The sequence below is a fragment of the Scyliorhinus canicula genome, chromosome 16, assembly GCF_902713615.1.
Source record: "Scyliorhinus canicula chromosome 16, sScyCan1.1, whole genome shotgun sequence".
Classification (NCBI taxonomy): domain Eukaryota; kingdom Metazoa; phylum Chordata; class Chondrichthyes; order Carcharhiniformes; family Scyliorhinidae; genus Scyliorhinus; species Scyliorhinus canicula.
In genome coordinates, this window is record NC_052161.1 from 58,612,129 (window position 1) to 58,625,366 (window position 13,238).

Sequence of the window (13,238 nt, forward strand, 5' to 3'; positions counted from 1 at the left end):
GCTCACCCATGTGCCCATTTTGGTGGCTCAGAGTCTCGCCTGCACAACAGGATCCACATCAAGGCCATCAAGGAGTCAAAGGCTACCACATCAGCTTCCCTCCCCACCTGATCCTCCAACACCCAAATATCGCCACCAACGGGCTCGGCGCCACCTCCTCTCCCATTACCTTCAACATTACATTCACAAACTCTTTACAGAACCGTCCAACTTCAGAGATGCCCAAAACGTATGGACTCCCGGCACAATGGCCACACTTGCACCCCTTGAAAAAAACGACCCATCCTGGACTCTGTCACATGAGCCCTATGTATCACCTTAAACTCTAAGACTCAAACTTGCACGCATCAAAGACCCCGTTTATCCTTCTCAATGCCTCACTCTACACCCGGTCTGTATTGCCTCCCCCACTTGCATTGGACCTCCTCCAACAGTGCGCCCTCTTTCTCCATCAGCTCCCCATATAAATCTGACACCTTACCCTCTCCTATCTCATCGTCGAACAGAGGCTTGTCTAGTAGAGCTGGAGGCGGCAACTGCGGGAACAAACTCAACTCCTTCCTCAAGAAGTCCCTCAGAGTTCCCGGCTGCAGGTAGATGAACCAATTCCCTTCGGCAGCAAGTACACCTCCTCAAGCCCCTCTAATTCTGCAAATTGAGCCCCCACAAACAGGTCCTGAAAATACTCTTATATCCCCAAGCGTCCCATCCCCGAAACCTCTCATCCAGCACCACCTCATTGCCAGCACCTTCGCTGCTAGTTTTTCATCCACATTTAACAATGATATCGGGCAGTGCGATCCACAATGTTAAGGTCTTCATCTTTCTTTTAAAATGAGCGAGATGGATGTCTGACACACGGGAGGGGGTAGCTCACCCCTCAGCATGACTCATCATACATCTCCACTAACAAGGGCCCAGCTCTGATTCAAACCTCTTGAAAAGGCCTGCAGGGAACCTGTCCAGGCTCGGGGCGTTCCCTGACTACATCGTCTCCATCACCTCCCCCAGATCAATCAGGCCCCCTCATCTCATTCACCCATGGAAACTCCAGCCCATCCAAAAAACGCCTCATGCCCTTGTCCCCCGCTGGGGGCTCCCCAGAGCTGTACAACTTCCAATTGAAGTACCTCAGACATCCCATTTACCTTGACCGGCCCGATTACCAGCTTGCTGAGACAAACCCCTCTTTCCCCCCCCCCCACCCCACCCAGTCTTTCACGCTGCCGCCTGCCTCAACTGATGCGCAAGCATACTGCTCGCCTTTCCCCCCCCCTCCCCATACTGTTACATTGCCCCTCTGACCCTGCACGGCTCTCCCACCTCCTTCCCTGTCGACACTAGCCCAAACTCCATTTGGAGCTTCTGCCTCTCCTTCAGCAATGCCTCCAATCCACTGCAGAAATTGCCTCCACCAACCTCAGTCTCTCCGCCCTCACCCTCTGTGCCCTAATTGAAATCATCTTCCCTCTCACCACTGCATTCAACATCTCCCACAACATTGCCACCGAGGTCTGCCCCGTCTTGTTACGCTCCACGCAGTTCCGGATAGCCACCCTTTCTTCTCACAGAACACTTTATCGCCAATAACCACACATCCAACCTCCACTGTGGCCTCCTGAGAGCTCACCTCCCCCAAATCCACCCAGTCTGGCACGTGGTCAAACACTACGATCGCAGAATACTCAGCACTCAGCCCTAACCACCCCTGTCAGCAGTGCCTTGTCCAGGACAGAAATATCAATCCAGGAGTAACCCCTGTGGATATGCAAAAAGAATGAAAATTTCCGTTGCACTCGCCCTCTCAAACAGCCATGGGTCCACCACTCCCATTAGCTCCATAAAACCCAGCAACTCGTTTGCCATTGCCGACACCCTCCTAAACCTGGGGCACGATCTGTCCAGCCTTGGATCCTACACCTTATTAAAATTCAACCCCCCCAAATATGATCAGCTGGTAGGTGTCCAGGCCCAGTGTCTGCTCCCCACTGTAAAGGACACCCTCTTATTGACCAGCAGTGCCACTCCCATAATATTCATATCCAGCCCCAAATGAAACACCTGACCACCCATCCCTTCCTCAGCCTCATTTGATCCGCCACCTTCAAATGAGCCCCTTGCAAAAACACGACGTCCACCTTCAGACTCCTCAAATGCCCGAACGCGCTCAACCCCTTAACTGGCCCATTTAATCGCAAACATTCCATGTAATCAGCTGCGCGGGGGGGGGGGGGGGGGGGGGGGGGGATTGTTTAAAAGTGAAATTGAATTTGCAACTGTTTTTCAGTTTATTTTCCTTTTGAAAGTATTTGGTCATTTTTTTACATGGTTGCAATGAGAAATGAAACTTGTTCATTTCATGTTTTTTGCATGGTGCCCTGAACATCTCAAACGTTTAATTTCATCACAAATGTTATGGGTATTTAGCACTGTTCCCTCTCAGGCTTTCTCTACCTATTGTCTGCTATGATTGAGATGGCTTAATAATGGAATAAAACGCTTGCCTGTTTGTTTTAATGAATTTGAACCTTGATTTTTCTTTTCTCATGTTATTGTATACCAGTGTTGTGACAGTATTCGTATAAAATCTTTAACGCAAGTCAATGAGTGAAACTGGATTCAATTCTTTAGGAATTAGAAGATGAGCAGAAATATAATCGGAAGAAATGGCTAACTGAGAAAATGGTCCTTATTCAGCAAACAAAGGAAGCTGAAGATTGGCGCAATAAAGACTTGAGAAAATGGGCAGAAGAAAGAGAGCATTATTCTAAATTACAATTGGAAATGGTAAGGAAAACCTAGTCTGTTTCAATTTATATGATGCTGCCAAATAAAATATATGTTAATAAAGTCTGCAGTCATAACTATATTGTTTGCTTATTTTAATTGATATTTTTAAATGAAACGGTGCATTGAACAAAATTTTGTGTGAACTTTGGCATTTAATTTGTTTGAAACACTGTCTTCATCAGGCATCAGCCTTTAGTAGGGGTGGGAGGGAGATGTTGAATTGTAATGACATAAACCTATTTGAAATTTCCCATTTACGAGCAGCACGGTGGTGCAGTGGTGCTGCCTACGGCAGTAAGGACTGGGTTCAATCTCGGCCCCGGGTCACTGTCCTTGTACTGTTTGCGCATTCTCCCCGAGTCTGTGGGTTTCACCCCCACAACCCAAAGATGTGCAGGTTAGGTGGATTGCCCCTTAATTGGAAAAACACATGGGGCTGGATTCTCCCCTAACCGGCGGGGCGAGGAGTCCTGGTGGGATGGAGTGGCGTGAACCACTCCGGCGTTGAGCTGCCCCAAAGGTGCGGAATCCTCCGCACCTTTAGGGGCCAATCCCTCACCTTGAGAGGCTAGGCCCGCGTTGGAGTGGTTGGCGTCCCGTCGGCTGGCGTGGAAGGCCTTTGGTGCCACGCCAACCGGGGCCGAAGGGACTTCGCCGGCCGGCGGAATTCTGCGCTTGCGCGGGAGCGTCAGCGGCTGCTGACGTCATCCCTGCGCATGCGCAGGGGAGGGGGTCACATCCGCATCGGCCACCCTGGAGCCCACCCGCGCCGCCTGTAAGGGAGGTGGTTTGATTCACGCCAGGTATTACAGCAGCGGGACTTCAGCCCATCGCGGGCCGGAGAATCGCCCGGGGGTAGGGGGGGGCTGCCGACCGGTGCGGCGCAATTCCCGCCCCCACCGAATCTCTGGTGCCAGAGAATTTGGCGGCTGGCGGGGTGAGATTCATGCTGCCCCCGCCCCGGCGATTCTCCGACCCACCGGGGTTCGGAGAATCCAGCCCATGATTGGGTACTCTAAATTTATTTTAAAAAATATATTTTCCATTTGGAATCACAGAAAAATCGCATCAAGTCTCCACCAGCGCTTGGAAAGAGCACCCTACTTAGGCCCACGCCTCCACCCTATCCCCATAACTCCACCTAAGGTTTTGGGCACCAAGGGGCAATTTAGCATGGCCAATCCACCTAACCTGCACATCTTTGGACTTTCCACCTGCTAAGCATCCCCATCCCAAGAATGATCTAAAGTAATGTATTGGTCAAGTCAAATTCCAATATGGATGGAATGTTATGGTTAGGCCTGCAAGATCCTTGGGGAATCCCAAGTTTCATCGAGCATTACATTCAAATGCACTCTAATATTTGAGTTCTGCTTCTACTGTTGCAACTTTTCAGTATTCAACAAAGATGTTGACTTAAGTTGGACCGCAGTGATAATCTAGGATCTTGGCAAGCAACTATGTAAAGTTTTCAAGGGTCAATTTTGTTCTGTTTTTCATAGAATGGCTGTTATTTCACTTAACGTGAAACAGTTTCACTACTGATATCAACCAGGCCAGATTTGACATCACCTAATGGCAGGGGTGGTTGGGGCCGTATATTCGGTGATTGTGGTGTGTGATCATGCGCCACACTGGGTGGATTTGGGCATCATGGCAGCACAGTGGTTAGCACAGTTGCTTCACAGCTCCAGGGTCCCAGGTTCGATCCCGGCTTGGGTTACTGTCTGTATGGAGTCTGCACGTTCTTCCCGTATCTGCGTGGGTTCCTCCGGATGCTGCAGTCCAAAGACGTGCAGGTTAAGTGGATTGGCTATGCTAAATTCTCCTTGGTGTCCAAAAAGGTTGGTGGGGTTACGGGGATAGGGTGGATGCGTGGATCAGATGCTCTTTCCAAGGGCTGGTGCAGACTCCTTCTGCAACCCCCAAATGGCGTGTCGCGATTTGTGACACGCCGCTCGGAGATTCGCCACTCGCCGTTTTTCACGGCGACCGGCGATTCTCCGGCCCGAATGGGCCGAGCGGCCTGACGACCCCAACCTGTTCACGCCGGCGTCAACCACACCTGGTCACTGCCGGCGTGAACAGTGCGCAACAGGTAAGTGTGGGGCTTGTGGGGGGCAGAGAGAGGATCGAGCACCATGGGCGTGCTCGTCAGATGTCTGGCCCGCGATCGGTGCCCATTGTTGGGCCGCCGTCTCTAAGAGACGCACTCTTTTCCCTCCGTTTCACTCCGGCGTCGGAGGCCGTTCCTCACCCCCTATTCTTCCACCCCCGGGGGGGGGCTAGGAGCGGCGCCACGTCATTTACGCGTGCCAGGCCTTGGCGCCGCGTGAAAGACATCATCCCGCACATGAGCAGGTTGGCCGGCGCCAACCCGCGCATGCGCGGTTGTCTTCCTCCCTGTGGGCACCCCGCAAGACATGGAAGATTATTCTTGCAGGGCGGCGGAGGAAAAGAGTGCGTCCTTTAGAGACTCCGGCCCGCCGATCGGTGGGCACTGATCGCGGGCCAGACCCTACTGAGCCCCCCCCCCCCAACCAAGTGCCCGATTTTTCTTCCCCCCCCCCCCCCCCCCCCCCGGGCACAGGCCGTCGACACAGCGTTCGCGCTGTTCACGCCGGCAGCGACCAGGTGAGGTTGGCGCCGGCGTGGACCTGCCGGATTTGGGCAGGTCGCTTGGCCCATCCGGGCCGGAGAATCGACACTTGACCGTTAGAAACGGCGAGCGGGACTTCCGGTTGCGGCTGTGCGGAGCTAAGCCGCACGTTCGGCAGCTCCCGCTTTTATAGGACTTGTAGGCTCTTTTAAGGGCCCCTAACGGCGCTGATTCGATGACTCCCGGTGGGTAAAGGGGTCTGGAGCAAAACCCCCTGGGATTTATAGTGCGGACCCGGAGTGGGGCGAGGAGAAAAACGGCAGCAACTCCCCTGGAAAAGTGGGGGAAGGTGGACAAAATGGCGGCCGGTGGAGCCCCTGAGGAGTGGAGGCAGTGGGCGGAGGAGCAGCAGGCGGCCCTTCTGCGCTATTTTACGAAGCTGAAAGGGGTAATCCCTGAAGGTTACGACAAGTAAGCTGCTGGAGACCCAGACAACCCAGGGTGCAGCGATCCTTGAATTGCAGCAGCAGGCCTCTGAGCGCGAGGATGAGGTCTCGGCCCTCATGGGGAAGGTGGAGATGCACGAGGCGCTCCACAAAAAGTGGCAAGATCGTTTCGAGGAGATGGAGTTTCGATCAAGGAGGAAGAACTTGCGGATCCTGGGCCTCGCGGAGGGGCTGGAGGGGTCGGACCTGCTGGCCTATGTGGCCGTGATGTTGAACTCGCTGGTGGGGGCAGGATCCTTCCATCTGCCCCTGGAGCTGGAGGGGGCCCACAGAGTACTGGCCAGGCGGCCTAAGGCGAATGAACCCCCGCAGGCGGTGCTGGTTCGGTTCCATCGGTTCAGTGACTGGGAGTGTGTGCTGCGATGGGCCAAGAAGGTGAGGAGAAGCAAGTGGGAGAATTTGGTAGTGCGCGTCTACCAGGACTGGAGAGCGGAGGTGGCTAAGCGGAGGGCCGGGTTCAACCGGACGAAGGCGGTGCTCCACAGCAAGCAGGTGAAATTCGGCATGCTGCCGTCTGCGTGCTTGTGGGTCACCTACAAGGACCGGCATTACTATTTTGAGTCCCCGGAGGAGGCGTGGGCCTTTGTGCAGGCTGATAAGTTGGACTCGAACTAGGGATTGGGGGCTGTGTGGGTTTTCTGTATCACTGTTTATGCAGTTGCTGGTTATTCTGTTTGGTTTTTTTTTCCCGTTTTCGGATGATGTTGGTTATGGTTTTGTGTTTTAAGGGGGGTGTTGGGGTCTGTGGTTGTTCTGTTTTTGTTTGTACGGGGTTGGTGGATGGGTTGGGACTGCTATTTGGGAGCTGCGTTGAGGGGATGGGGTGGGGCAGTGGGAAAGCGCGGGCTTTCCTCTGGTTTCCCGCGCTGCGGGACGAGGGGGGTGGTGCTGGAGGCAAGGGGCGTGGATATCAGTTCCGTTTTCCCGCGCTGGAGCGGTGCCAAGGAGCTGCTGCAGGGGGGGAGGGGTGACCCCATATCGGGAGGGGTCGGAGTTAGGGCGGGAGCTGCCGGGGTCAGCAGAAGTCAGCTGGCTCACGGGAGTATTATGGAGGGAGCGTCGCGGCTAGGAGGGGTCCTAGTTTGGATTGGGGGGTGGGATAACGGGTTGCTGCTGGATTGGCCAGGGAGGAGCTGGTGTGGGTCGGAGTGATGTTCTATCGCCGTGGGAAACGGGCCGAGTGGGGGGTGCTGGCCAGGGGCGAGCAGTCGATGGGCTATGGCTAGTCGACGGGGGGCGGGGTGCCCCCTGATCCGGCTGATCACGTGGAACGTGAGGGGGTTGAATGGGCCGGTTAAGCGGGCCTGGGTGTTTTCGCATCTGAAGGGGCTGAAGGTGGATGTGGCCATGCTCCAGGAGACTCACCTGAAGGTGGCGGACCAGGTTCGTCTGAGGAAGGGGTGGGTGGGGCAGGTTTTCCATTCAGGGCTCGACGCGAAGAACCGGGGGTGGCGATCCTGGTGGGGAAGAGGGTGGCGTTTGAGGCGTCTAAGGTGGTGCCTGATAGTGGCGGCAGATATGTGATGGTGAGCGGTAAGTTGCAGGGGGGGAGGGGAGGGCAGGTGGGGGGGAGGGGAGGGCAGGTGGGGGGGAGGGGAGGGCAGGTGGGGGGGATGGGGAGGAGGGAGGGAAAAGGGGGGGGGAGGGGGAGGAGGAGGGGGGAGGGAAAAGGGGGATGGGGAGGGGGAGAAAAAGGGAGAGGGGGACGGGGTGGGGAGGAAAAAGGAGGGAGGGAAAAGGGGGGTGGGGAGGGGGAGAAAAAGGGGGGGAGAGGGGGATGGGGTGGGGAGGAAAAAGGGGGGAGAGGGGGAGGAAAAAGGGGTGTGGGGGGGGAGGGGGAGGAAAAAGGGGGGAAAGGGGAGGGGGAGGAAAAGGGGGGAGGGGAGGAAAAGGGAGAGGGGGAGAAAAAGGGGGAGGGGGTGGATGGGAAAGGGGGGGAGGGAAAAGCGATGGGGGGGAAGGGGGGGTGGGGAAGTGGGGGGGAAAGGGGGGGTGGGAAAGAAGGGGGGGAAGGGAAAGGGGGTGAGGGGGTGGAAGGGAAAGGGGGGGAAGGAGGAAAGGGGGGAGAGGGGGAGGAAAAAGGGGTGAAGGGGGACAGGGTGGGGGGGAGAGGGGGAGGAAAAGGGTGGAGGGGGGAAAGGGGAGGGGGTGGTAAGGGAGGGGGAGGAAAAGGGGGGAGGGGGAGGGGAGAAAAACGATGGGGGGGAAAGGGGAGGGGGAAGTGGGGGGGAAAGGGGAAGTGGGGTGGGAAAGAAGGGGGGAAGGGAAAGGGGGTGAGGGGGGGAAGGGAAAGGGGGTGAGGGGGGGGAAGGGAAAAGGGGTGAGGGGGGGAAGGAGGAAAGGGGGGAGGGTGGAAGGGGAAGAGGGGGAGGAAAGGGAAAAGGGGGAGGGAGAAAGGGAAAAGGTTTTGGGGTGGGGGGGGGGGTTCGTTATATGCGGTGTTACGGGTGCCGGGGTGTGTTTATTATTGTTATTATTATTGTTCTGTTATACATATTTCAAAATTTTTAAATAAAAAGTATTTAATAAAAGAAGCGGCGATTCTCCGAGCGGCCTGTCGTAAAACGCGGCATGCCGTTTTGGGGGGAGAATCGCGTGCGGGTGCCGGAGCGGCGTGGCGGGAATCGCCCGCCACCCCCGCGATTCTCCCGCCCGCCACCCCCGCGATTCTCCCGCCCGCCACCCCCGCGATTCTCCCGCCCGCCCACCCCCGCGATTCTCCCGCCCGCCACCCCCGCGATTCTCCCGCCCGCCACCCCCGCGATTCTCCCGCCCGCCACCCCCGCGATTCTCCCGCCCGCCACCCCCGCGATTCTCCCGCCCGCCACCCCCGCGATTCTCCCGCCCGCCACCCCCGCGATTCTCCGCCGCCACCCCGCGATCTCCGCCCGCCACCCCGCGATTCTCCGCCCGCCACCCCCGCGATTCTCCCGCCCGCCACCCCGCGATTCTCCCGCCCGCCACCCCGCGATTCTCCCGCCCGCACCCCGCGATTCCCGCCCGCCACCCCCGCGATTCTCCCGCCCGCCACCCCCGCGATTCTCCGCCCGCACACCCCGCGATTCTCCCGCCCGCCACCCCCGCGATTCTCCCGCCCCCCCCCGCGATTCTCCCGCCCGCCCCCCCTCGATTCTACGCCGCGATTCTCCCGCCCGCCCCCCCCCCCCCCCCCGCGATTCTCCCGCCCGCCTCCCCCCCCCCCGCGATTCTCCGCCGCCCCCCCCCCCCGCGATTCTCCCGCCCCCCCCCCCCCCCCCCGCGATTCTCCCGCCCGCCATGGGGAGTGGAGAATTGCGCCTCAGATCTTTGATTTGGATCTCCATGTGGCTTTCATTTATTGGAGATGACAGCTTGATTAAGAGTTATATTGCACTAGATTTTTTTTTTCCCTGTAGAGATTTCTCTGAAGTGTCGGGTTGCCTCAGTGGTAACAGTTGGGTTTGATTCAAAGTTATTTATTTAAGTGTCAGAACAGCATGGACCCATATTTAGGTTGTTCGTTCAAGAAAGCACAAAGAACAATACAGCACAGGAACAGATCCTTTGTCACAGCAAGCCTGTACCGGTCATGATACCAAACTTGACCAAAACCCTCAGCACTTCTTTGTGCCGTATCCCTCTATATCCACCCTGTCCATGTATGTGTCAAGATGCCTTTTGAACACCGTTAATGTATCTGGTTCCACAACGTCCCCTGGCAACGTGTTCCAGGCACTCACCACCATTTGTGTATTTAAAAAAAAAACCTGCCTCGCACATCTCCTTTAAACTTTGCTCCATGGAACCTATGCCCCCTGGTGACTGACCCCTCCACCCTGGGAAAAAGTGCCTGCCCATCCACTCTATCCATACCACTCATAATCTTGTGGATATCTCATGTCACCCCTCAACCTCCGTCGTTCTAATGAAAACAGTCCGAGTCTATTCAGCCTCTTCGCATACTAACACCCCTCAGAACACGCAACATCCTGGTAAACCACCTCTACACCATCTCCAAAGCCTACACATCCGTCTGGTAGTGTTGCGATCAGAATTGTGTGCAATATTCCAAGTTCAGCCGTACCAAGGTTCTGTACAATTGCAGCATGACTTGCCAGTTTTTATACCCATCCAATGAAGGCAAGCATTCCACATGTCTTTTTAACTACCTTGTTTACTTGTGTTGCCACGTTTAAAGATCTGTGGATCTGCATGTCCAGGTCTCTTTGTTTTTCTATATTCCTAAGAGTTTTGCCATTTACGGTATATTTCTCCTCTATGTTAGACCTCCCAAAATGCATTCCCTCAAATTTGCCTGGATTAAGCTCCATTTGCCATTTCTCTGGCCAAGTCTGCAACCTGCCACTCCACGAACCTTATTGTCATCCGCAGACTTACTAATCAGATCACCTGCATTTTCCTCCAAATCGATTATGTATACTACAAACAACAGAGGCCCAAGCACCGATCCCTGTGGAACACCACTAGTCACAACCTTCCATTCAGAAAAACATCCTTCTATTGCTATCCTTTGCCTTCTGTCACCGAGCCAGTTCTGTATCGATCTTACCACCTCACCTCTGATCCCGTGTGACTTCACCTTTTTGTACCAGTCTGCCATGAGGCACCTTGTCAAAGGCTTTACTGAAGTCCCATGTAAACAACATCCACCGCCCTCCCCTCTCTCATCAATCATCTTTGTCGCCTCCTCAAAAAACTCGATACGGTTAGTGAGACGCGACCGCCCCTTCACAAAACCATGCTGTCGATAGCTGATGAGTCTATTTGTTTCCAAGTGGGTATAAATCCTGTCCGAGATAAATCCTGTCCCTGAGAATTCTCTCCAATAATTTACCTACTACCGACGTGAGGCTCACCGGCCTATAGTTTTCTGGATTATCCCTGCTCCCTTTCTTAAATAGCGGTACCACATTAGCTATTCTTCAGTCCTCTGGGATCTCGCCTATAGCCAATGAGAATGCAAAGATGTCTGTCAAGACCCCAGCATTTTCCTCCATTGCTTCCCTCAATATTCTGGGTTAAATCCCATCCGGCCCAGGATACTTGTCTATCTCTTCGTAGCTTGACCACCACGATCGTGTTCACCAAAGTGAATGCGTACCGGCCTCCCCGAACAGGCGCCGGAATGTGGCGACTAGGGACTTTTCACAGTAACTTCATTGAAGCCTACTTGTGACATTAAGCGATTTGATTATTAATAATTATTATTTTAAAAGACCAATCCCTCCTCTTTTTCGATGTCAACATGACTCAGACTGTCCACACACCCTACCCAAGAATCATCTTCCACAAAGTCCTTTTCTTTTTTTTTTTAGAATTAGAACAGTACAGCACAGAACAGGCCATTCGGCCCTCGATGTTGTGCCGAGCAATGGTCACCCTACTCAAGCCCACGTATCCACCCTATACCAGTAACCCAACAACCCCCATTAACCTTATTTTTTAGGACACTAAGGGCAATTTAGCCTGGCCAATCCACCTAACCCGCACATCTTTGGACTGTGGGAGGAAACCGGAGCACCCGGAGGAAACCCACGCACACACGGGGAGGACGTGCAGACTCCGCACAGACAGTGACCCAGCCGGGAATCGAACCTGGGACCCTGGAGCTGTGAAGCATTGATGCTAACCACCATGCTACCGTGCTGCCCATTTGGTGAACACTGATGCAAAGTACTCCTTTAGTGCCTCGCCCATTTCCGCTGGCTCAACACATAGATTCCCCCCACTGCCCATAAGTGGTCCAGTCCTTTCCCTGGCCACCCTCTTGCATTTTACATATTAATAAAAAGCTTTGGGATTCACCTTTTTGCCAAGGACTTTTCATGACCCCTCCTAGCCTTCCTAATTTCCCACTTCAGTGCCTTTCTCCTTTATTTATACTCCTCTAGGGTTTTGACTGTCCCCCACCATTCTAGACTGCACAAAAGCCTCCTTTTTCTTTTTTATGAGTGTCAAAATATCCCTCGTTAACCAAGGCTTCCTAAACTTCGTTTGTCAGGAACATGACTTTTCTGAATCTTAATCAACTGTCACATGAAAGACTCCCACATGTCCGATGTTGATTTACCCTCCAACAGTTGGACCCAATCCAAATTCCTCAATTCCTGTCTAATGTTATCGTAATTTGCCTTTCCCTGGATTATCACCTTAATGCGAGGGTTGTCCTCTTCCCTATCCAAAAGTACCCTAAAACCTACGGAATTGCGGTCACTACTCCCAAAATGTTCCCCTAACTGATACCTCAACCACCTGTCCAGGTTCATTCCCCAATACCAGGTCCAGTACTGCCCCTTCCCTAGTTGGATTATCTACATATTGCATCAAGAAGCCTTCCTGGACACACCTTACAAACTGCCCCATGGAAGCCCTGAGCACTAAGTGAGTCTCAGTCAATATAGGGGCAATTAAAAACCCCTACACACCAACCCTGTCACCGAGGGATAAGGAAGTGCTGCTTTGTCATAGAAATCTGAAGTTTTATCAGTAAGCTAGCCAACAGTTAGCCCTCCATCTACACTAAGAAAAAGGATGAATTGGGAATTTATCTAATTTCCTGTTATATGGGACCTCCGTTTGCAAATTGGCTGTCATATTTGCCAACATGATAGTAACTGCTAATTTGTCGGCTGAGAATATCCTGAGGACAGAAAAACCCCTGTATAAATGCAACTCGTGTATAACAACTATGGTAAGTATTCTAAGCAGTTAAATTGTTTTTCTTGGTTCAGGAAAGTATTGCAGCTGAGCTAATTGAGAAGGATAAGAATCTGCAAAAATGGCGAGAAGAGCGGGACAACTTGGTAAAGGAGCTCGAAGTGAAGCTTGGACATCTTATAACCAGCAACAAACAGAAAGATGAAGAAATAAGAAAACTCGAAGCTTCTTCAAAGGGGAGCCTAGAAGAGGTGAGAAGAGTGTGCGTGTATTCAATGATTTTCCCACCCCATTGCGCCCAGTGTTGATCCTGTTGCACTGGTGCATAATGGTACAGGCCCAAAATGAGTTCCACACCGGGCGCAGAGCCGATCGCGATGCACCCGGCTCACAACGATGGCGTGATCCAGATAATATTTAATGAACCACCAAGCTTAACTATAATACGCTTGGCCTTTTTTCGAGGCCACATGCCCCCCCCCCCCCCCCCCCGTAGTCACTGGCCACACCAGCAAGGCCTCGTTCCAGTGTGGACTGGTAGTGGTCTCCACAGGCAGTGACCAGGCGTGATGGCCATGCCAGGGGACTCCGAGGCCACAGAAACCTCCTCTCCATACCAACCTGGCACCGGGTCTATGGGGACCATGCCCATGAAAGGAGGAGGTATAAAGGGGGGGGTTAAGAAG

At 53.9% G+C, this 13,238-nt stretch overlaps 1 protein-coding gene across 6 annotated transcripts in view; it reads left to right on the forward strand.

Annotated features, from left to right (window-relative positions):
• Positions 1-13,238, forward strand: part of kif20bb (kinesin family member 20Bb) — a 129,965-nt gene that overhangs the window by 91,814 nt on the left and 24,913 nt on the right. For all 6 annotated transcript variants that reach the window (XM_038773241.1, XM_038773238.1, XM_038773243.1 and 3 more), the window contains exons 27-28: positions 2,632-2,787; positions 12,627-12,803. In XM_038773241.1, the coding sequence (XP_038629169.1) occupies positions 2,632-2,787; positions 12,627-12,803 (333 nt within the window). The remainder of the gene's footprint in view (positions 1-2,631; positions 2,788-12,626; positions 12,804-13,238) is intronic.